Consider the following 25,686-nt stretch of genomic DNA (forward strand, 5'->3'; position numbering starts at 1 on the left):
GAACATAGAACAGAACAGCAAAGGAACAGACTCATCGGCCCTCAATGTTTGTACTGAACATGCCGTCCAGTTAAACTAATCCCCTCTGCCTGCTTATGATCCATACACTTCCATCCCATTCATATCCATGTGGCTATTCAAAAGCCTCTTTATACTTTAGAGATACAGCGCGCAAACAGGCCCTTCGGCCCACTTAGCCCGTGCCAACCACCAATCGCCCTGTACACTAACACCATCCTACTACACACAAGGTGCAATTTACAATTTTACCAAAGCCAATTAACCTACAACCCTGTGCATCTTTGGAGTGTGGGAGGAAACCCACGCAGTCACAGGGGGAGCATGCAAACTCCGTACGGACAGCACCCTTAGTCAGGATCGAACCCTGGTCTCTGCCGTCCCTATCTAAATCTGGAGACACAGGAGGCTGCAGATGCTAGAATCTCAAATGAAAAGCTAACCGCTGGAAAGGAGCGCTGGGTTCCTCCAGCAGTTGGTTTTTCCTGCAGAAATGTCCTTTCCTGGGCTTTGGAGCAAGGATTGTTCTGAAACTGGTTCACATCCTTGCCCTCAATCACCTCCACCCTTCTATGGAAATGTGTATCACTGTCACTCACACAGGGCCTCTGCATCAGATTGCCAGTATTATTCAGGCCCCGGAGTCTTATCTCACCTTCCCCCAGGCTTTCTGCTGTGTTATCTACTCTCCGAGCGTCATTGTTCCACAGCCTAATCATCGGAGCCAGACTGTGCGACAATGAGCGTTCAGAATGTTTCCGTTTAATAATAATAATAATAATAATAATAATAATAATAAATGTTATTTGTCATATGTAGGTTGGCACAGGGTCAACCATACAATGAAATGTATTTGACAAGACAACGGGTCACCTCAGCAGTAATATCCCAAGGGCGGCACGGTAGCGCAGCGGTAGAGTTGCTGCTTTACAGCGAATGCAGCGCCGGAGACTCAGGTTCGATCCTGACTACGGGTGCTGCACTGTAAGGAGTTTGTACGTTCTCCCCGTGACCAGCGTGGGTTTTCTCCGAGATCTTCGGTTTCCTCCCACACTCCAAAGACGTACAGGTATGTAGGTTAATTGGCTGGGTAAATGTAAAAAAAAAAAATTGTCCCTAAATTGTGTAGGATAGTGTTAATGTACGGGGATCGCTGGGCAGCACGGACTTGGAGGGCCGAAAAGGCCTGTTTCCGGCTGTATATATATATATATGATATATATAATAATAATAAATAAGATAAAAAATGACATTAGTAAGGTAAAAAGACAATATTAAAAATAGTTAAAAAGACAATGTTAAAAATAATCAACATATATGATTTGAAATGTGTTTATGAGTTCAGAAGCCTGATGGCCTGATGGTAGAAACTGTTGTTAAGTCTGGTGGTACGCGCAGCCATACTCCTGTATCGTCTGCCTGACGGTAACAAGGAGAACAGCCTGCGTGCTGGGTGGCTGTGGTCCTTGATGATGCTGCGTGCCTTCCGCAGGCACCGCCGGTAGAAAATGTCCTAAATGGCCGGGAGACAGTTGCCAGTAATGTGTTGTGCTGTCTTCACCACTAACTCTCTGTAGTGATTTGTGGCTGTGGACAGAACAGTTCCCATACCAGACTGTAATGCAGCCCGTCAGCAGGCTCTCGATGGTGCATCTGTAGAGGTTTGTGAGGATACTGGCGTTCATGCCAAACTTCCTCAGTCTTCTCAGGAAAAAGAGCCGCTGGCGGGCCTTCTTTGTTTAACCAAGTGAGGGCTCACGTTTTGCATTAGTTTACGCTGATTTCCTTGGAAGGTTTACCATTTTGGTTCAAGAGTCAAGAGTGTTTTAATTGTCAGATGAACCGTCAATGGAACAATGAAAATCTTACTTTGGACTTGAGACTTTAGAGGTACAGCGCGGAAACAGGCCCTACGGCCCATCGGGTCTGTGCCGACCAGCGATCACCCCGTGCACTACCACTGTCCTACCACACCAGTGGAGAATTTTACAATTTTACCAAAGCCAATTCACCTACAAACCTGTACGTGTGTGGAGTGTGGGAGGAAACCCATGTGGTCACAGGGAGAACGCACAAACTCCGTACAGACAGCACCCACAGTCAGGATCGAACCCGGGTCCCTGGCACTGTAAGGCAGCAACTCTACCGCTGTGCCACTGTGTTGCCCTTGCTGCAGCTTTAAGGCATATTAACTCAATAATGCACAAACAAATAAATATGCAATGAATTATATGTTATGCCAGGTAAACCGTAATAGGGCAAGCCGAAGTATGAGGTGTAATCTTGGTAGGGGTACCAACTATCTCACTCCCAAACAAGGGACAAGGTGACGTCACTGCCCCGCGCCCCACGTGACCTCACCCTGCCAGTGGCCACGTGCTCCCGCTTCACCAATGGCGGCCGCCCGGGCCGGGAGGCGGGTTGGTACCTCCGTTAGGCGGCGGCCTACAGTGTCCGGGCTTACAGTGACCGGGCCTACAGTGCCCCCCGGGCCTAATGCGGGACATAATGTGGTCCCGTATGGGGCAAACCAATTTAGCCCAAAATACGGGATGTCCCAGCTAATACGGGACAGTTGGCAACCCTAAATCTTGGTGGTACAAAATGCCTAGAGGTTTGGTGATGAGATGGAATGAGGGTTTGTGTTGTGCCGGGTAAGTTGATGGTTGGTTGATGGGATGTGATGCAGCAAGTCGGGGACAATCAAGAGTCAAGAGTGTTTAATTGTCAGATGAACCAGCAATGGAAATTCTCACTTGCTGCAGCTTTACAAGCCCATTAACGCAGTAACACACAAACAAATATACAATAGTCAATAATACAGTGAATTAATAATTAGTAATACTCGGTCACTAGTGGAGCAGTCTCGATGGCCCGAATGGGCCTCCTATGTCTTGTGTCTTATCCTAGTGTACAACATGCAACTTAAACGTAGTAGTTAATTGTTGCTGAGGTAGTGCTGAGGTTAATGCTGTGTGGTTTTCAAGAGTTTAGTTTAATTTGTTTTTGGCACGTGTACTGAGCTACAGTGAAAAGCTTTCTGTTGCATGTTATACAGTCAGCAAAAAGTCAACCTAACCACGATATACAGACAAAATGTCTGTCCTGGGCCTCCTCCATTGTCATAGTGAGGCCCAGCGCAAATTGGAGGAACAACACCTCATATTTTGCTTGGGCAGCTGACACCCCAGCGGTATGAATATTAACTTAAGGTAGACACAAAAATGCTGGAGAAACTCAGCGGGTCAGGCAGCATTTCAGGAGAGAAGGAATGGGTGACGTTTCGGGTCGAGACCCAAAGGGCCTTCGATTTAAACCAGCATCTGCAGTTTTTTTTCCTGAATATTGACTTCTCTAACTTCAAGTAACTTTTGCCTTCTCTCTCTTCCTCTCCATCCCTCCCCCCTTCCCAGTTCTCTGACAGGTCTGACAATCCTTGTTTACATTTTATCTCTGTTTGCTTTGTTGCTACCTTCTACTAGCTAACAATGATCTGTTCTATCTGTTCCGTGAGCCTCATCCCCCTTGTCTCATTTTCACACCTTGAATTTCCTTATCTCTGTATCACCCTCTCCCCTGGTTCAGTCTGAAGAAGGGTCTCGACCCGAAATGTCACCTATTCCTTCTACCCAGAGATGCTGCCTGTCCCGCTGAGTTACTCCAGCATTTTGTGTCTGTACTCACAATATACAGATACAGGATAAAAGATGTGATGTTTAGTGCAAGGTAAAGTCTGATTTTAAAGTCTGAGTTTGAAGGTCTCCAATGCGGTAGATGGGAGGTCAGGTTCGATCTTTAGTTGATGAGAGGACATTTCAGTTGCCTGATAACAGCTGGGAAGAAACTGCTCCTGAATCTGGAGGTGAAGGTTTGCACACTTCTGTCCCACACTTGGGTACCTCTGTCCAACGCTCTCAATCCACTCATTGGATTCATCTTTTAAAAAAGCGAATTAACAGAGTGTTGGAGTACTAATTAAATAACATCCAATAATCTGGAAAATTTACTCATGTAGACCCGCCAAGCATTCTGGAGTAATGGAGGTTTCAAGAGAGAGTTAGAGGGCTAACGGAATCAAGGGATGTGGTGAAAAAGCAGGAATGGGGTACTGATTTTGGATGATCAGCCATGATCATATTGAATGGCGGTGCTGGCTCAAAGGGCCGAATGGCCTACTCCTGCACCTATTTTCTATGTTTCTATGTTTTCTATGTTTACTGTAATTAGCAGTTCATTCCATCTTGTTCATGTTTTTTCTTCCTTTAAGCCGTGTATCATTGCAGTGTGGCTCCCAGTAAAATTAACTGAGTGGCTGTAAAAGTTTTTAAGAGTTCTCTTTCTTAACACAAACTTCTCCGTCTTATTTTATGCTGCTCAAAGGACACAGAAGGATTAGTTATGGTGAGTAACTGGTTGCTTCAAACATCACTTGGGATGCTAGTTTACATTTTTGCTCGAACTAATCCTTAAAAGGTTGTGATATCTGCCAAAGATTGTTTCATTTAACAAGGCGGTTTGTCAAAGTGAGGTGAAACAGGCGATTGATCCCAATGTAACACCTGCCCGGGTCCTATTGAAGATAGACACAAAATGCAGGAGTACCTCAGCAGGTCAGGCAGCATCTCTGGAGAGAAGGAATGGGTGACGTTTCGGGTCGAGACCCTTCTTCAGACTGAAGGTATTTATTCACAAAATGCTGGAGTAACTCAGCGGGACAGGCAGCATCTCAGGAGAGAAGGAATGGGTGACGTTTCGGATCGAGACCCTTCTTCAGACTGATGTCAGGGGAAAGGGGAGATACACAGATAAGGCAGGCGTCAGGACAGAGGGAGTGGAGATAAAGGAAAATGGAGAATAGATCGTTGGAAGCTGGGAGAAGGTAACAACAAAATAAACAGAGATAAAATGTGTAGGAATATAACTGCAGATGCTGGTACAAATCGAAGGTATCACAAAATGCTGGAGTAACTCAGCAGAGGTAGTCAGAGACAGTAGGACTGGCTGGAGAACTGGGAGGGGGGGATCGGAGACAGTGGGAAAGCAAGGGTTACTTGAAGTTAGAGAAGTCATGGTCATACCACTGGGGAGTAAACTGCCCAAGCGAAATATGAGGTGCTGTTCCTCCAATTTGCACTGGGTCTCACTCTGACAATGGAGGAGGCCCAGGACAGAAAGGTCAGATTGGGAAGGGGAGGGGGGGATGAAGTGCTGAGCCACCGGGAGATCAGGTAGGTGCGAGAGTATCATGTACGATGTGCGGCTTTGAGATACACAGGATGTGACACAGAAGCTGGCCACTCGGCCCAGGCGTTCCTTGCCAGCCTTCGTGCTCCATTTCAGCCTCTGCTGATTTCCTTGAACTGCTGGGTTCTGTCAGGTTAGGCTGGGGTGCAGTTGATCGACAGAGAACGGGGAAACTGGTGGGTGGTGTCGGAGGGAATGGCAGATGCCGGTTTAAACCAAAGGTAGACACTAAAAGCTGGAGTAACTCAGCGGGTCAGACAGCATCTCTGGGGAAAAGGAATAGGTGACGTAGACCCATCTTCAGGCCTGGTCCTCCTTCAGAAGGGTCTGCACCCGAAACGTCACCCGTTCCTTTTCTCCAGAGATGCTGCCTGACCCGCTGAGTTACTCCAACTTTTGGTGTCTAAACTGGTGGGTGTGGGGCAGAGGGTGGAACCTGCACCCAGAGCTGGATTGGGAAGGATGCCAGGGCCAAAACTCCCCCAGCCCATGTGTGAGAGGAGCAAGATAGTGAAGCCCACACTGCACCCTCCACCCTCAACATGACCAGTTCCCACTCCACCCTCAACATGACCAGTTCCCACTCCACCCTCAACATGACCAGCTCCCACTCCACCCTCAACATGACCAGCTCCCACTCCACCCTCAACATGACCAGCTCCCACTCCACCATCAACATGACCAGCTCCCACTCCACCCTCAGATCTGCACCCTCAGTCCCAACAGGAGTCACACTGCAGGAGTCACAACCATCTATAAATTACTCTTAAAATGTACCTCCTTCCCCCTGCCCCCCCCCCCCTCTTCCTTGTGGCCTTCCTGTATTTGCATCCATTTCTCCCCCTCCCCCTGCCCCCTTCCATCTATATTCTTTCTTCCGGCTTCGCAGTTCGTGCCTCTTCTATCCTGATCTCACACGTCTTATGGGGAGAGGGCAGGAACGGGGTACTAATTGTGGATGATCAGCCATGATCACAAAGATTGGCGGTGCTGGCTCGAAGGGCCGAATGGCATCCTTCTGCACCTATTGTCTGTTCTTGTCTCTTCATCCCAGGCCTTTTTCCAACCATCTATCTATCACCCCTCCTCCCCCAGTTGTATCCACCTATCACTTGCCAGGCTTTGTCCTGTCCCCACCTCTCATCCAGCTCTCTCTCTCCCCCCCCCCCCCCCCACCCCCACAATCAGTTTGAAGAAGGGCCCTGGCCCAAAATGTCCTGATCTCCAGAGATGCTTCCTGACCCGCTGAGTTACTCCAGTAATTTGTGTCTTTATTTTACTCTTAAATCCGGCCCATCTTGTCTGTAATCCAAGCCGCAATTTTGTGAAATCCATTCCGTGGTTTAGGTGGAACCTGACCAGGTGAGAAATGGAAGCCTGTGACAGGTAGAGAAAACTACAATCTGACGAATGGCTTGAAGAATTTAGGGTGAGGAGGGGAGTGTGTAAGAAGGAAGACAGAAAGATAGACGAGAAATATACTTGCAGATAAGAATAAGGAGAATGGAGACACACAGAACTGCAGATGCTGAAATCTTGAGAAAAGCACCAAGTTCTGGAGGAACTCAGCGGGTCAGGCGGCATCTGTTGGGGAGAATGGACAGGCGACGTTTCGGATCAAGCCCGAAGAAAGGTCCCGATCCAAAACCTGTCCATTCTCTCTGCAGATGCTGCTTGACTCGCTGAGTTCTTCCAGCACTTTGTGTTTTGCTGAAGAATAGGGGGAATGCGAAGTCATTGTATGGATGTTAAGAGCAAGAGGGTCAGCTAGTGAATGAGTGGGTCCACTTCAGGAGCTAAGGGGTGATGCACATGTGGAGCCAAAGGGAACAGGAAAAATGTCCAAAGTGAATATATTCACCAAGGAGAAGGCATTAGCGTAGATGGACAAATAGATTAGTAGGTACATGGTGGGCCGAATGGCCTCCAATGTGCTGTATGACTTTATCATTCAGACAAGACACCTTCTTAGTTTATTTGGAAAAGTACACAAAGTGCTGGAGCATATGACATAGAAACATAGAAAATAGGAGCAGGAGTAGGCCATTCGGCCCTTCGAGCCATTCAATACGATCATGGGCGATCATCCAAAATCAGTACCCCGTTCCTGCTTTTTCCCTGGTTCCCTTCATTCCGTCAGCCCTTAGAGCTAAATCGAACTCTCTCTTGAAAACATCGAGTGAGTTGGCCTTCACTGCCTTCGGTGGCAGAGAATTCCACAGCGTTTCAGGTCGGGACCCTTCTTCTGTCTGAAGAAGTGGCTCGACCTGAAACGCCACATGTCCATGTTCGTTAGAGTTGATGTCTGATCTGCCGAGTTGTTCTAGCTCTCTGTGTTTGTTTCCATAAGAACCGGCGCCTGCAATTCCTTGTATCTCCTTATTAGTTTATTGATTCAGTTAAGAGTGCCAGTAAATGCCGTGACTTGTTCTGGAATTACAGCGAAGAAACAACTTTGCATTCTTTCCTCCAGGTGTTTCTCCAAAATCTCTTGTGCACTCTATTTAACCAGCTGCAAACCGCCTCTTGTTTAGGTTTAGTTTAGTTTAGTTTAGTTTAGTTTCGAGATACAGCTCGGAAACGGGCCCTTTGGCTCACCGAGTCGGCACCACCAACCAGCGATCCCGGCACATTAACGCTACCCTACACACACTAGGGACATTTTTGACATTTATTCTCCAGCCAATTAACCTACAAACCTGCACGTCTTTGGAGTGTGGGAGGAAACCGAAGATTTCGGAGAAAACCCACGCAGGTCATGGGGAGAACGTACAAACTCCATACAGACAATACAATACAATATATCTTTATTGTCATTGTACAGGGGTACAACGAGATTGGGAATGCGCCTCCCATACGACGCAATAAATTAATTAGCTAGTCAGTATTAATTCAAACAACCCAATGGAACAAATTGTAACAGTTTTAAAACAGAATAAAGTGCAAGTAGATCTGTGCCGGATCACTGTGCGATGTGACCATCCGGCTCAGCAGGACCGGTTCATAGCAGCTATGGCCCTGGGGATGAAGCTGTTCCTGATTCTGGAGGTGCGGGCGTAGAAGGCCTTGTATCGTCTGCCCGATGGTAGAAGTTCGGACAGACTGTTGCAGGGGTGTGAAGAGTCTTTGTGGATGCTGGTGGCTTTTCTGCCACCGTAGTCATGATCCAGTGTCGGGTCTCCGGCGCTGCAAGGCAGCAGCTTCACCGCTGCTCCACCGTGCAGCCCCCAAATGAAAGGATCTTAATTAAAAGATGTTAAGGGATCCCGTGAATGGGGATCGTGCAGGAAAGGTGGCTTCAGGATAAAGATTATCAGGAACCTTATTGAACGGTAGAGCAGGCATACGTGGTTGAATGACTGGCTACTGCTTCTATAAGCTAAGGTTAATTGATTGCCCGCTTGCTGCCTTATTGTCATGTGTACTTGGTGCAGTGAGATACTGTTTGCATGCGGTACAAGTATGCAATAGTCGCCACCTAAAGGGCGCAGAAAATGTACGGGAGGTCTGAAATTATGTTGCCCTTTGCCACCAAAATGGATATGGGAAGAGGCTTGTTAAGTAGCGAGTACAGTTTGTAAGACAATTGGACATCGGAGCAGATTTAGGCCGTTCGGCCCATCGAGTCTGCTCCGCCACTCGATCGTGGCTCGTCTATTTTTCCCCTCTCAACCCCATTCTCCTGCCTTCTCCCTGTAACCTTTGATGGCCTTACTCATCAAGAACAAACCCAATGATGGAAAGACATAAAATGCTCGAGTAACTCAGCGGGTCAGGCAGCATCCCTGGAGAACATGGATAGGTGACATGTTGGGATGAGACCCTTCTTCGGATTGATTGTAGGGATGGGGGGGGGGTGGGGGGGGAGAACGGAAGCTGGAAGGTTTTAATGATGTTCCTTCTCGTAAGGATATCTACTGTCTCTTCCAGTCTGACAATAGGAAAAGAGGGGCCTGGGTCATGGTCATAGATGAGGTTGGAGGAGGTGCAGGTGAACCTCTGCCTCACCTGGAAAGATGGGTTGGGTCCTAGAGTAACTCAGCAGGACAGGCAACATCTCTGGAGAGAAGGAATAGACTGAGGGTCTGAGGAAGGGTCTCGATCCGAAACATCACCCATCCCTTCACTCCAGTGAAGCTGCCTGTCCCCGCTGAGTTACTCCATCATTTTGTGCCTTTCTTCGGTGGAAATCAGCACCTGCAGTTCCCTCCAACACTGTTCCCAGTCACTGCTGGGCAGGAGGAAGCTCATCGCTGCCATCTGGTGGTGATGTGCAGCACACCTGGACAGCATCCGAACAAAACCTTCGCACTCTCTGCTACATGTCACTGTTTAATAACTTCCTGCTCTGCGACCCTGCTCAGAGGCCACCAGGGTACTTGCATGTGGTTTTGATCATGTGTAACAAGATTTTTAATGAGGTGAAGAAGACCTTTAACTGGGAAGCGTGAAGCCTGGTGAAAAACGATTTGCAATGTCGTGGGTGGCGTAGTGGCTTAGCTGGCCGAGGCACCGCTTCACAGCACCAGAGACCCCGGTTCCATCCAGACCTCGGTTGCTGTCTGCGTGGAGTTTGCACGTTCTCCCTGTGACCACGGGCATTTTCCTCCGGGTGCCCCATTTCCTTCCCACATCGTGCAGGTTTGCAGTTAGATTGGCCTCTGTAATAAAATGCCCCTCGTGTGTTGGAGTGTTTACTAAAGTGGGGTAACAGAGAATTAGCATGAACAGGTGATCGATGGTTTTCCCTCATTCCTACCGCGCCCCAAAGATGTGCGGGTTTGTAGGTTAATTGGCCCTCTGTAAATTGCGTGCAGGAAGTGTCATTGGGATAACAGAACTAGTGTGAACGGGTGATCGATGGTCAATGTGGACCCTGGGCTGGAGGGCCTGCTTCCGTGCTTTTTTCGTTCAATCACTCAAATAATCACCGAGTGTGAGTCAGCATGGATGCGGTGGGCTGAGCGGCCTGTTTCTGTTTCCCGTAAAACTCTGTGAGCACATGGCAAGAGTGGGAGGTGGGATCAACACAAATCTGGGCCTTCACTCTAAATTGTGTCAGGGAATGGTCGTGAAGAGGGAAGGCAGACACAAAATGCTGGAGTAACTCAGCGGGACAGGCAGCGTCCCTGGAGAGAAGGAATGGGTGATGACGTTTCGGGTCGAGACCCTTCTAATGAAGAGGGAACCTCCCTCCAAGTCTCTCAAACTGAGTTTGTGCTCCATTGATCAAATCTTTTTGAAGGTTTCCCTTTTCTTGAAACTTTTTTTAAGGCCATTTAAACATGGCTTGGCGTCTAATGACGTGGATTTCTACCCACCCCTTCCCCTTGCTACATCCTGTATTCCTTCCTCCAGCCTCACACATCTTCTCTCCTTGTCTCACAGCCTTTTGCCTGTTTTTGTTTCCTCTGGCTTTGTCCACCCATCTGCCTCACAGCTCCAGAGACGCAGGTTCGGTCCTGACCGCGGGTGCTGTCTGCACGGCGTTTGTACGTTCTCCCCGTGACCACATGGGTTTTCTCCAGGTGCTCCGGTTTCCTCCCACACCCCAAAGACGTATGGGTTTGTAGGCCAACTGGCTTCGGAAAAGATTGTAAATTGTTCCCAGTGGGTGTAGGATAGTGTTTGTGTGTGGGAATCGCTGGTTGTCGTGGACTCGGTGGGCCGAAGGGCCTATTTCCGCACTGTATCTCTAAACTAACCTACACTCAGCGAGTCAGGCAGCATCTCTGGAGAACAGCTGGATAGCTGATTACTCAAGGATGGTAATTTATTTGTCACATGTAAATTGTCCCTCGTGTGTAGGGTAGTGTGGCAGATGCAGTATAATGTGGATAAATGTGAGGTTATCCACTTTGGTGGCAAGAACAGGAAAGCAGACTATTACCTGAATGGCGGCCGATTAGGAGAAGGGGAGATGCAACGAGACCTGGGTGTCGTGGTAGTGAAGAAAGCGAATGGTGTGTTGGCATTCATAGCGAGGGGATTTGAGTGTAGGAGCAGGGAGGTTTTGCTGCAGTTGTACAGGGCATTGGTGAGACCACACCTGGAGTATTGCGTTCAGTTTTGGTCTCCTAATCTGAGGAAAGACATTCTTGCCATAGAGGGAGCACAGAGAAGTCAAGTCAAGTCAAGTCAATTTTATTTGTATAGCACATTTAAAAACAACCCACGTTGACCAAAGTGCTGCACATCTGATTAGGAAAAAAAAGAAACATACAGTGGCAGGCAGCCAAACACAACGGCGCGGCCATCTTGAACAAAATGTTTAACTAAAGCAGAATGGTGTCCCGCGGCCGAGCCGCACCGGGCGATGGAAGGCCCCGCGGCCGAGCCGCACCGGGAGCTGTTCAGTCCCGCGGCCGAGCCGCGCCGGGTGATGGAAGGCCCCGCGGAAGAGACCTTAAAAAAAAAGAAAGATTCCCCCCCCCCCCCCCCCCCACAGACACAACCAAAACAAAACACCCCACCACCAACACACAAACAAAAAGGTTCACCAGATTGATTCCTGGGATGGCAGGACTTTCATATGAAGAAAGACTGGATAGACTCGGCTTGTACTCACTGGAATTTAGAAGATTGAGGGGGGATCTTATAGAAACTTACAAAATTCTTAAGGGGTTGGACAGGCTAGATGCAGGAAGATTGTTCCCGATGTTGGGGAAGTCCAGAACAAGGGGTCACAGTTTAAGGATAAGGGGGAAGTCTTTTAGGACCGAGATGAGAAAGGTTTCTTTCACACAGAGAGTGGTGAATCTGTGGAATTCTCTGCCACAGAAGGGAGTTGAGGCCAGTTCATTGGCTATATTTAAGAGGGAGTTAGATGTGGCCCTTGTGGCTAAAGGGATCAGGGTGTATGGAGAGAAGGCAGGTACGGGATACTGAGTTGGATGATCAGCCATGATCATATTGAATGGCGGTGCAGGCTCGAAGAGCCGAATGGCCTACTCCTGCACCTATTTTCTATGTATGTATGTATGTACAGGGTGATTGTTGGTCGGCACGGGCTCGGTGGGCCAAAGGGTCTGTTTCCGCGCTATATCTCTAAAGTCAACGTCTGTTGAGGAGTATTTAGTAAACCTCTTTCAACTCTTAAGAAAGCAGAGGTGCTGGCAAGCTTTTTTTCCCCCAAACTCCCAGCTGAAATTGACCATTGACACATTTAAACTCAACAGAAGCAATCCTTCTTCCCTGTCCCACCATTAGGGTGAAGCACATCTTCGTGCATGGATTGCCTGAAGACGAGCTAGAGTTGCTGAACTTCACAGCCTGTCAGCGTAGGTGTAAAATGTTGCTTCGAGTTACAGCGTGGAAACAGGCCCTTCGGCCCACTGGGTCCATGCCGACCAGCGACCCCCGTACACTAACACTACCCTGCACACACTAGGGACAGTTTTACTTTTCAACCAGGCCAATAAACCTACGTACCTGTACGTCTTCGGAGCGTGGGAGGAAACCAAAGATCGTGGATAAAACCCACGCGGTCACGGGGAGAACGCACAAACTGTGTACAGACAGCACTCTGTACCGACAGCCCCCATTGTCAGGATCGAACCTGGGTCTCTGGCACTGTGAGGCAGTAGTACTTGTATTCTGAAGAAGGGTCTCGACCCAAAACGTCACCCATTCCTTCGCTCCACAGATGCTGCCTGTCCCGCTGAGTTACTCCAGCATTTTGTGTCTACCTTCGATTTAAACCAGCATCTGCAATCCTTTCCTACACAGTTCTTGTATTCTGTTTAGTTTATTGTCACATGTACCGAGGTTCAGTGAAAAGCCTTTGTTGCGTGCTAACCAGTCAGTGGAAAGACAACACATGATTACAATCGAGCCGTCCACAGTGAACACGTACATGATAAAGGGAATAACATTTAGTGCAGGGTAAAGCCAGCAAAGTCCAATCAAAGATAGGCTGAGGGTCTCCAAGACGGTAGTTCAGGACCGCTCTCTGGTTGTGGTGGGATAATTCAGTTGTCTGATAACAGCTGGGAAGAAACTGACCCTGAATCTGGTGGTGTGGGTTTTCATACTTCTATACCGTTTGCCCGAGGGGAGAAGGTGGAGTGGCCAGGGTGCGACTGGTCCTTGATTATGCTGCTGGCCTTGCCGAGGCAGCGTGAGGCGTAAATGGAGTCAATGGAAGGGAGGTTGGTTTGTGCGATGGTCTGGGCTGCAATTTCTTGCGGTCTTGGATGGAGCTGTTCCCAGACCATGTTACGATGTCCTGATGAAATCTGTTGTTGGTCAAAGCATTGAGAACAAGGTCACCAGCTAACTGCTGGACGGAGGGGGGAGTAACGTGGAGAGGGGGAAGTGTTCGAGGAGGGTGTTTCTCGATCAGGGCCTGCACCCTGAGGCAGTGTCCTCCAACGGGTGATACTGGCTCTGTGTCGGGGCCAGGGCTGACCTCTCTCGGCCTCGAGATTCCCACTGTCCACTGTAACGGCGGTGGCAGGTTCCAGCCAGCAGGAAATCCGGGCAACACAGTTGCAGCAAAAGGAGCAGAGTGCAACGTCATATCGCCTGATCTGTAAACTCTTTGCATGCTAACCTTCCCACACAGGCATGTACATGCATGCACACACCCTCAATCACATCCGCTGTCACGCATGCACTCCGCACAAAATCACGCTGACTCTCTCACGCACAATCAGTGGCACGGTGGTAGACTTGCTTCCTTACAGCGCCAGACACCCGGGTTCGATCCTGACCACCCGGTGCTTGTCTGTGCGGAGTTTGTACGTTCTCCCTGTGATCTGCGTTCTCAACCCCAGATCTTCGGTTCCCTCCCACGCTCCAAAGACGTGCAGGTTTGCAGGTTCATTGGCCTGGTGTCAATGTAAACTGTCCCGAGTGTGTTTAGGATAGTGCTCGTGTGCGGGGATCGCCGGTCGGTGTGAACTTGGTGGCGGAGGGGCGACCTTATTGAGGTGCACAAAGGTCACGAGGGGCATGGATCTGAATCTGAATCTGAATCTGAATCTGAATGACCTTTATTGTCATTCAAAATGAATTGAACGAAAATCATTTGCCACGCAGACACAACAGTACAGAGTAAAAGACACAAGACACACAAGTTTTAACACAAACATCCATCACAGTGACTCCTCCAGACACCCCTTCACTGTGATGGAAGGCAAGAAAATGTCTTCTCTCCTCCCCCATGCTTCTCCCATGGACAGATAGTTCGACTTCTGCCGAGGAGACCGACTCGCGCAGCACTCCGCAAGGAGATGGAAAGTCCCGCGGCCGCGCCGCGCCGGGCGATAGAAGGCCCCGCGGCCGAGCCACGCCTCGAGGAAGAGATTTTTTTTTTTAAAGAAAGGTTTCCCCCTCCCCCCCCCCCCCCCACCCCCACCCCCCACATATACTCAGCTAATATAGACTACTACACACATCTAACACTAACACGTAGACAGAAAAAGAAAAAAAACAAACAGACTGCCAGCGAGCCTCAGCCATCTTCAAGTGAACACTTGTGCGTACACCCACAGTCCCAGCCTCTCCTTTCAGCTCAAGCCCATGGGGGATAGGATTGTACACATATAGGGGAGAGAATCTCTGGCAGGCTGCAGTATCTTTCCCCAGAGTGGAGGATTCTACCCTTTGGAAACTACAGATGCACTGGAGAAACCACCATGTCGGGTTGCATCACACCTGGGTTTGGGAACAGCCCCGCCCAGGAACGCTGGAATTGTAGATGTGGCCCAGTCCATCGCACAGACCTGACATAACCATCATTGGAGGTAGACACAAAATGGTGGAGTAACTCAGCGGGTCAGGCAGCATCTCGGGAGAGAAGGAATGGGTGACGTTTCGGGTCTCCCGAAACGTCACCCATTCCTTCTCTCCCGAGATGCTGCCTGACCCGCTGAGTTACTCCAGCACTTTGTGTCTACTTTCGATTTAGACCAGCACCTGCAGTTTTCTCCCCTTCATGACCATCATTGATTCCATCTACACTTCACGCTGCCTCGGAAAAGCAGCCAGCATAATCGAAGGCTTGTCCCGCCTTAATCATCCCTCCTTCTCCCAGCTGCCATGCGGAACAAGAGACAGAAGCTTGAAAGTTTGCACTGCCAGACTCAGGAGCAGCCTCTTCCCCTCTGTAATCAGGCTTCTCCATGGTCCTTCCTCAAGCCAGGGTACTGTCCGATCCACTTCTACCCCATTGCGGACATTGGAGTTTGGCCGTGAAACTGATGCGCTACAATGCTGCAAAATATATTCTGCACTCTGCATGTTCCCCGTTGCACTGTTTGCTGTACCTGAGTTTGACTTGTTTAGTTTAGAGATACAGCGCGGAAACAGGCCCTTCGGCCTACCAGCGATCCCCGCACATTAACACTATCCTACACCCACTAAGGACAATTTTCACATTTGCCAAGCCAACTAACCTACAAACCTGAACGTCTTTGGAGTGTGGGAGGAAACCGAAGATCTCCTAGAAAACCCACGCAGGTCACGGGGAGAACGTACAAACTCCGTACAGACAGCACCCGTAGTCGGGATCGAACCCGGGTCTCCGGCGCTGCATTCGCTGTAAGGCAGCAACTCTACCGCTGCGCCACCGTGACCGCATAAAGACTTGCTTGTATTTATGTATGATATATCTGAACTGTTTGGATAGCATGCAAAACAAAGTTTTTCCACTGCACCTCGATAAACGTGACAACAATAAACCTAAACCTAACACGAGAGGGCATAGGCTTACGTTGTGAGGAGGGGGGGGGGGGTTCAAAAGGACACTCAGGGGCAACCTTTTCACTCAGAGGGTAGTCCATTTGTTCACGGCTTTTCCATGGATAGAATTACGACTTTCAAAAGACAGTGGCGGCACGGTGGCGCAGCGGTAGAGTTGCTGCCTTACATCGCCAGAGACCCAGGTTCGATCCTGACTCTGGGTGCTTGTCTGAACAGAGTTTGTACATTCTCCCCGTGACCTTGATTAGACAGGTGGCAGAGGTTATGGGGAGAAGGCAGGAGAATGGGGTTAGGAGGGAGAGATAGATCAGCCATGATTGAATGGCGGAGTAGACTTGATGGGCCGAATGGCCTAATTCCACTCCTATCACTTATGACCCTATGGCCCGCGTGGGTTTTCTCCGGGATCTCCGGTTTCCTCCCACACATTAATCGGCTTGGTGTAATTGTAAATTGTCCCGAGTGTGTGCAGGATGGTGTCAGTGTGCGGGGATCGCTGGTCGGCGCGGGCTTGGTGGGCCGAAGGGCCCCTTTCCACGCTGTATCTCTAAACTAAGCTAAATTTGCGGATACACGAATAGGAAGAGTTTAGAGGGCCACGGGCCAAATGCTGGCAATAGCTGTCGATAGATAGCTGTGTCTCCACATTGTCTAGATAGCTGTATAAGATAGCTGTGTACACATGCTATACAGATAGATAGATCTGTATAGGTAGTATAAGAAGATAACTGCAGATGCTGGTACAAATCGAAGGTATTTATTCACAAAATGCTGGAGTAACTCAGCAGGTCAGGCAGCATCTCGGGAGAGAAGGAATGGGTGACGTTCCGGGTCGAGACACTTCTTCAGACTGAAGAAGGGTCTCGACCCGAAACGTCACCCATTCCTTCTCTACCGAGATGCTGCCTGACCTGCTGAGTTACTCCAGCATTTTGTGAATAAATACCTTCGATCTGTATAGATAGATGTACAGAAAGCTGTGACTCTACATTTTGCACATATCTCTCCTAAGACCACTGTCCCACCATGGGTAGATTGTAAGGTCCTGATGTTGTGTATTTACCCCAGAGACCTGTTTACTGCAGAATCGAAGGAACCTGGTCAACATTTCCACCTGTAATACAACCAGGTGGCAGCAGGTGGCAGTAGAAGCCTACCCATTGATTCAGACCCACCTGCAGAGTTCAATCCCTTTACTCCACAGGTGATCATTAGATTGCCACCACTGAGAAAATAACCAATGCTGCATTTTAATTACATAATTTCCTCAGAACGTCAGCCTTGTGAGACATAGATAATGGATTTTCGACAATATATTTTCATGGTTATTCCAGCATCGGGACGAAGGTTTTCCAGTTATAGATGTTCTTCCCCGAGACCTCTCTGGAACTAATCCCACAAAATCTATTGCCCGCTCTCCACTAAACCCCAGCAGGATACTTATTGGCATCTCCAACCAGCTTATATATTTTTAATTCTTTGCTGCAAGACTGTTAGTGCAAGACTGCTTTACTGCAAATTGGCGGTTACAATGGTTAGAATGTTTGGCCCTTTCTTTGCGGAATCCTTGGAACGTTCTACGCAGAGTGTTTTTGGAACAGTGATCACAGCTCCTTAAAGTTTTGAGATAGTTATAAATAAGAATAAGTCTGGACCTTGGGGGAAGGTACTAAAGTGGGGGAGAGAAGGTACTAAAGTGGAACATTTTGTTGGGCAGGAGCGATGGAGAGTAGATTGGGAGCAGCTGTTATTGGTAAGCTCACAAAAGACACTTGGGAGTGGTTTAAAGACGAGCTGATCAGAGTTCAGCTTGCTCCTGGGGTGAGGAGAGTCGAGCGAGGGTGGGTAAGGGGATTTTGGGTGAACCAGAGAGGTTGTGACAAGGGCGGCACGGTGGCGCAGCGTTAGAGCTGCTGCCTTACAGCGCCAGAGACACGGGTTTGATCCAGACCACGGACGCTTGTCTGCACGGAGTTTGTACGTTCTGCCCGTGACCTGCGTGGGCTTTCTCCGGGAGCTCCAGTTTCCTCCCACACTTCAAAGACGTGCAGGTTTGTCGGCTCGTTGGCTTCGGTAAAATTGTAAATTGTCCCTAGTGTGTGTAGGATAGTGCTAGTGTGTGTGGTTGGAAGGTTAAAAGGCCTCTTTAAATCCTCTCCCTCTTGTATGTAGATGAGTGGTAGAATCTTTGGGGGGGGGGGGGAGTGAGGGGGTTTAATGAGAATATGGGATTAATAAGGTCGCACAGTGGCACAGCTGGTAGAGCCACTGCCTCACAACGCTGGAGACCTGGGTTCGATCCTGACTTCAAGTGCTATCCGTGTGGAGTTTGCACGTTCTCCCTGTGACGGTGTGGGTTTCCTCCGGGTGCTCCGGTTTCTTCCCACGTCGCAAAGACCTGCGGATTTGTCGGTTAATTGGCCTCCGTAAAATTTAGTTTCGTTTAGAGACACAGCGTGGAAACAGACCCTTCGGCACACCGAGTCCATGCTGACCAGCGATCACCTAGTTCTATGCTATCCCACTCTCTCATCCACTCCCTGCACACTAGGGGGCAATGTTTTACAGAAGCCGATTAACCTACAAACCCGCACATCTTTGGGATGTGGGAGGCAAGCGGAGGAAAACACAAGCGGACACAGGTAGAACGTGCGGGCTCCACACAGACAGCGCTCGAGGTCAGGATCGAACCCGGGTCTGTGGTGCTGTGTGGCAGCAGCTCTGCCACTGTCCCACCACATTAATGTGTACAGAGTGGATACAAAGGTAGGATAACGTAGAACTAGTGTGAAGTGGTGACCGATGGTCGGCGTGGACACAGTGGACCAAAGGATCTGTATCATTCAATCGGTCTTTCCATGTAAAATCAGTATGAACGGGTGGTTGGCACGGAATGTGTGGGCCGAATGGACTGTGCTGTTCTCTCTCTATGACTCTATCACCATTGGTTGGCATCAACCCAACTTGTGTATCTTGTTGAAACAGACTTAACACAAGGGTGGCGCAGCGGTGGAAACCACTGCCTCACATCGCATTACAGAGACCTGAGTTTGACCCTGACTAGGGGTGTTTGTCTGTACGTAGTTTGTACGTTTCCCCCCCCGTGACCTGCATGGGTTTTCGCCGAGATCTTCAGTTTCCTCCCGCACTCCAAAGACGCCCAGGCTTGTAGGTTAATTGGTTTGACATAAAAATGTAAAATTGTCCCCAGTGCGTGTAGGGTAGTGTTAATGTGTGGGGATCGCTGGGCGGTGCGGACTAGATGGGCCGAAGGGCCTTTTCCCGTGCTGTAGCTCTAATCTAAACTAACTAAACGAAACAGAATGATGACAACAAAACATTGAGGAGTAGGTAAAACCTGGAGGTGGGAGAAAAGAGGGGAGAGGCATGTTCTGTCCACTACAGAGAGAACAGACCAGAAGGGAGTTGGAATCATTTTAGCTGGGTTGAGGATCCATTTCTTGTTGGAGGTCTGGGCCTCACTCGGACACTGAAAGGACGGTGAAAGTAGAGACCTTGAAAGTTGTCGAATGAGTTTCTGATGCACAACCAGCTTGAAAAACACTGGGCCAAGAACTGGAAAGTCGGATGAGGCTGGAGCGGCCATTTTGGACAAAAGGTCAAAAGGTCAAATGAACAAGGAGGGCCTCCTTCAGTGTTGGAATATTCTACAGCGTAGTGACTCTGAATCCGTGAGATCACATCCAAATGGAGACGGCTAATTTAAAGGTGGTTATAGTCCTAGAGGCCCTTCGGCCCAACTGAGTCGATCAAGCCCCCATTTTTACCCTGCATTCCATTAAACTCCCCCAGATTTTACCACTCAGCTACACACTCAGGGTAAGTTACAGTAGTCATTTAACCACCAAGCCAGCATATTTTGTGAATATTGCATGAGAAAAGGCCCTTCGTCCCACAGAGTCAACACCGGCTTTCGATCACCCACTGTTATCCCACTTTTGCATTCACTCCCTGCACACGAGGAGCAATGTTTACAGAGGACAACGAACCTACAAACCTGCACGCTTTTGGGATGTGGGAGGAAACCCAGAGGGAGAACGTGCAAACTCCACACGGACAGCACCGGGAGGTGGGGATTGAACCCGGGTCTTGGCTGCAATGAAGCGGCAGCTCTGCCAGTTGTTACAGGATAGATTTGAGGGATTTTAAGTGCATTATTTTCCCGACTGACTTGAATGGACCGTGTTTTATTGAGATTATTACGTCATTCAGCAAAGACTGCTTTTCTTTCATACAAACCATTTCAATGATCTCCATTTCAGTGGGTAGGGTTACAGATCTAAACGGCTTATATCAAATGGGAGGTATTGAGGTTGTGCTGGTGTTTGTAGGCACATCTCTAAACTATTGGACCCACTGAGCTTCCTAATGGGAGGTGTTACGTTCCATCTAGTTTATTTATTGTCACATGTGCAGAGAAATGGTGAAATGTATCTAGACAGTCACACCGTACATGAGTATAATAGATCCTCTTCTGGAACAGAAGAGTGGTCATCTTGCAGCTTCCAAGTCTCTGAAAAGTCCGATCTTGGACCAGGGGGATGTGCAGTTTCATATATGTGTAAGAAAATAACTGCAGATGCTGGTGCAATTCGAAGGTATTTATTCACAAAATGCTGGAGTAACTCAGCGGGTCAGGCAGCATCTCGGGAGAGAAGGAATGGGTCTGAAGAAGGGTCTCGACCCGAAACGTCACCCATTCCTTCTCTCCTGAGATGCTGCCTGACCCGCTGAGTTACTCCAGCATTTTGTGAATAAATACCTGCAGTGTCTTATATTCTCACTCTGAGGCCCGGTGTGTGTGTCCTTGGGGGCACTGGGTCGGTGATGTAGGGGGTGGGTCTGGCCCAGCACGATGGCATCGGCTCCTTCCATCGCCGCTCCGTGCTCCTGCCACGGGCTGCGCTCCATCCGCCCGCTCGCCCGGCTGGTGCAGGGCCTCCCGCGGCCGCCTCCGCCAACACCACGACCGCCGCAAGCGCAGCGACTCCAGCAGCTCCCCCCCTCCGTTTCCACGCGCTGAGGAGATGGCGGCAGTGGAAGGTGAAGGGGAAAGTTAGCGGCTGTGAACAGTTCGCGTACTCCCCTCCCCATGGAAAACGCACCAAAACCGCACGGTCGACTGAGGAAGCGGGATGCATCAGAGAGCGAGGGAACAGACCATTTTGCCCACCGAATCAGCGCATACACTAGTTCTATCCCACACACACACACACACTCGGAACAATGTACCAAAGCCAATTAACCTATAAGCCTGTACGTCTTTGGGATGCGGGAGGAGACCGGAGCATCCGGAGAAAGCCCACACGATTGCGGGGAGAACGTACAAACTCCCTACAGACAGCACCCGTGGTCAGGATGGAACCTGGGTCTCCGGTGCTGCAAGGCAGCAACTCTACCGCTGCGCCACCGTGCGACCATGGCACATTGAAGAGGAGACGGCGGCTGGAGTAAACAGACGGCGTGTTGGTCATTTCATCAAGGCCTCTCCTGGGACAGGTCGACGGGAATCTGGCAATTGGATTTTGATGTTGTTTCGACTTTATTTTCACCGATGGAGAGGTCACTTTGTCACCTTTCACTGCTTGGAGAGGTTTAGTTTAGTGATATAGCACCGAAACAGGCCCTTCGGCCCACCGAGTCCACGCCGACCAGCGATCCCCGCACACTAACACTGCCCTACACAGACTAGGGACAATTTACAACTTTACCGCAGCCAATTAACCTGCAAACCTGTACGTCTTTGGAGTGTGGGAGGAACCCGGAGCACCCGGAGAAAACCCACGCAGGTCACGGGGAGAACGTACAAACTCCGTACAGACAGCACCCGTGGTCAGGATCGAACCCGGGTCCATGGCACTGTGAGGCAGCAACTCTACCTCTGAGCACTAGTGGGGTAGATGTTTCTGTATCGTGTGCGTAGGGATGAGGGGGAATCTTTGACTGATCTTTGAGACATGATCCATGAAGGGAAAACAGGCGAAATGTTCTTTTTCTGTTGCAACACGATGCCGCTTGTAACCACTCTGAGAGATGTTCGGCAAATCTTGCCCTGCACTCCCGGAGGTAACTCCACCCTCCACACTGGTGTCCCAGTCTGTCTCATTCACCTGGTCTCCAGGTCCTTGCTTGTTGGAGCAGATGCCTCTGTAAGGTGATCCCAGGCAGCAAGCCTGAGGGGAGAACTCCTTTCTGTTAATGCACTCAATCAACCACAAAGGAACAATGCCTGAATTTATCCCTGAGTTGCTGGAGTATTACCACTCCCAGAGGGTTACATAGAACGTCGGGCAGCACGGTGGTGCAGTGGTAAAGTCGCTGCCTTACAGCGCCAGAGACCCAGGTTCGATCCTGACTACGGGTGCTGCCTGTGAGGAGTTTGTACGTTCTCCCCGTGACTGCATGGGTTTTCTCCGGTTTTCACCCACACTCCAAAGACGTGCAGGTTTGTAGGTTAATTGGCTTAGGGCCATTTACAAAGGCCAATTAACCTAGAAACCTACACATTTTTGGAATGTGGAAGGAAACCGGAGCACCCGGAAGAAACACACAGGGAGTACGTGCAAACACCGCACAGACAGGCAACCGAGGTCAGGATCGAACCGGGTCTCTGGTGCTGTGCAGTGTCGACTGGGCTTGTATTCGCTGGAATTTAGAAGGGTGAGGGGATCTTATAGAAGCATAAAATTCTTAAAGGATTGGACAGCTAGATGCAGGAAAAATGCTCCCGATGTTGGGGGAGTCCAGAACCAGGTCTCACAGTTTAAGAATAAGGGGTAGGCCATTTAGGACTGAGATGAGGAAAAACGTTTTCACCCAGAGTTGTGAATGTGTGGAATTCTCTGCCACAGAAGGCAGTAGAGGCCAATTCACTGGATGTTTTCAAGAGAGAGTTAGATTTAGCTCTTAGGGCTAAAGGAATCAAGGGATATGGGGAGAAAGGAACGGGGTACTGATTTTGGATGATCACATTGAATGGCGGTGCTGGCTCGAAGGGCCGAATGGCCTTCTCCTGCACCAATTTTCTATGTTTCCATGTTCCTGGAGATACTTTGTTAAACGAAATGTAAATCGAAAAGCTTGGTGGAATATTCGTTGGGTATTTTGTGATCATTTATTTCAACGAGGGGGAGATGCTGCAAAATTTGTTAAAGAGAAAAACACTTCATGATTCAAAGATGTGTACCGCAATTCCTGAATCTAATGCAAATCAAGGAATTAAGATTCTGAACATGCCTGTACATAGTTCTTTAATGTACCAGCACATCCCAAATGAAGTCACAGGAAAATTATGAGTCAAAGATTACTGCTGAATCACAGACAAGCATAAACCTGGGTCAGAAAAAGTCAGTTTTACGTAACCTGGAAACACAGAAAATAGGTGCAGGAGTAGGCCATTAATGTCAGCATTAGTTGGTGGCCCTTCGGCCCACCGAGTCCGCACCGACCAGCGAGCCCCGCACATTAACACTACCCTAACGCACGCTACGGACAATTTTACATTTGACACCTAGCCAATTAACCTACAGACCTGTACGTCTTTGGAGTGTGGTAGGAAACCGAAGAACCTGGAGAAAACTCACGCTGGTCACGGGGAGAACGTACAAACCAAAGATACTAGAGGAGTAAGATAGACCACTCGACCCTAAAAACCGTAGTATGTCATGGCACCATTTTAGTAGGTAGAAACTTGCAGAAACATTTAAAAAGAAAAGTAACAAAAATCTGTGAATCGATAGATGAGATATATTCTGCATTTTTATGGTATCATCATACATACTGTTCCCCCAAAACACTGATCACACTGCGCGAGGCAGAGCGAACGGTGGGTTTGGCCTACTAAAATGGCGGCCATTACGCTCCTTTGCGTACTACACTTCAGTATAGGCGATTTCCACGGAGTGGTTCATCTTGCTCCTCTAGTATCTTTGGTTAGCCCTAAGAGCTGTATCTAACTCTCTCTTGAATACATCCAGTGAATTGGCCTCCACATTAGCCTTCAGCGGTAGAGAATGCCACAGATTCACAACATCTTCACAACGCTGGCGTAAAGGGGTTTAAGAAAGGAATCCTTGAGTTTTGAGACTTGGAAGCGGAAGCCTCAGTCACCATTGGTGGAGAGGTTCGCTATGGGGTACTCCAAGGGTTTGAGTTGGAGGATTCCGAATTTAGGGAGAGCATTTTATTTGTTGAAAATGTCAGCATTAGTTGGTTCCAAACATTCCTGCTGTGTTATCAGGTTTAGTTTAGTTTAGTTTAGAGATACAGCACGGAAAGAGGCCCTTCGGCCCACCGATTCCGCAAAGACCAGCGATCCCCGCACACTAACACTAGCCTTACGCATGCTACGGACAATTTTACACCTACACCAAGCCGATTAACCTACAGACCTGTAGGCTTTTGGAGTGTCGGAGAAAACTCACGCTGGTCACAGGGAGAACGCACAAAACTCCGTGCAGACAGCACCTGTTGTCAGGATCGAACCCGGGTCTCTGGTGCTGTAAGGCAGCAACTCTAGCTGTTGCGCCACCGTGCCGCCCCATGCTGTTGTTATTTTTGTCATTGCTCTGGGTCGCTGTAATAAACCTGCAAAACGTTTGCTCCACTCGACCCCTACACCACAACTGCAGTTGTCCCGCACACACTTTTCCCTTCTGCCCACGTTGATCCTGAACGGGTGACATTTTAACCCAGTGACTGAGGCAAAGAATTAATGGAGTTGTAAGCAGTGTAACGTGATCTGAATGGCTGCATCTGCTCAGCTGCGTTGAAAGCTTTGAGCTGCGTGATTAGAGGCAGTCTAAATTGGGCTGGAGGTAGACTGATAAGAATTCATTAGAGATGATGGGGGGAAAAAAATAGGAAGGATTCACTGATTTCCCCAGAGGCAGTTCCTTGCACAACCTGGTTAATCAGTCTTCTAAACGAGATTTGGATCCTGGTAGACAATCGAACAATAAAATAATTCCGCTAATGGCTTCCCAACTGCGGATTGAAAATTAGCACCCAGACCCAAAAGTGTCTAAACCATCACTTTACTCTCAAGATAATTACGCGAGGCTGAAATTAGAGGCATGCCCGCCCGCGACTAGAAAACACAGCCCGGCATGCATCCGCCTGGCGAAAGGCAGACTTGCTCTGTGCGCGAGATTGTGCGTGTAGTTCCAATTCACGAAGGCACCTCGGGATTATTTTCCCTTCTGACCCTTTCACTCCGAGTCACACTGGGTCACCACTGCTGTCATCCAAACCCATCTCCACCGTCATCTTTTGTCTGCCATTTGTCTGTGGTTGTTTCAAAACTTGAAACGGATGGCCACAACGCATAGATCAACTTGCACTTTACCCTGTCCAAAACTGTTACAACTGTTTCGTTTCGTTGGGTTGCTGCTGTCTAAATTACCTAAATTATTGCATCGTATGGGAGGCGCATTCCCAATCTCGTTGTACCCCTGGGTACAATGACAATAAAGATATATTGTATTGTATTGTGTACAAAAATAATCTTCTCGGTGTGGGGTGGGGGGAATGAGGGGGGGGGGGACATTCGATTTACATCAATGGTCGGATAAGCTAGGAGTGTTCTTTAGTTTTAGTTTTTTTTAGTTTAGGTTATTGTGCGTATCGAGGTACAGCAAACAGCTCTTTTGCTGCCTGCTATCCCATCAGCGGAAAGATTATGCGTGATTACAATCA

The 25,686-nt window shown here is 48.9% G+C and overlaps 1 protein-coding gene across 9 annotated transcripts in view; it reads left to right on the forward strand.

Moving 5' to 3' along the window:
- The window catches only part of agrn (agrin), a 519,366-nt gene that overhangs the window by 206,451 nt on the left and 287,229 nt on the right, over window positions 1-25,686 (forward strand). For 7 of the 9 annotated variants that reach the window (XM_078425207.1, XM_078425208.1, XM_078425210.1 and 4 more), the window contains one exon: window positions 4,399-4,419. The exons of the other annotated variants lie outside the window; for them this stretch is intronic. In XM_078425207.1, coding sequence (XP_078281333.1) covers window positions 4,399-4,419 — 21 coding nt within the window. The remainder of the gene's footprint in view (window positions 1-4,398; window positions 4,420-25,686) is intronic. 9 annotated transcript variants of the gene reach the window in all.

The sequence above is a fragment of the Rhinoraja longicauda genome, chromosome 30 (genome assembly GCF_053455715.1).
Source record: "Rhinoraja longicauda isolate Sanriku21f chromosome 30, sRhiLon1.1, whole genome shotgun sequence".
Classification (NCBI taxonomy): domain Eukaryota; kingdom Metazoa; phylum Chordata; class Chondrichthyes; order Rajiformes; family Arhynchobatidae; genus Rhinoraja; species Rhinoraja longicauda.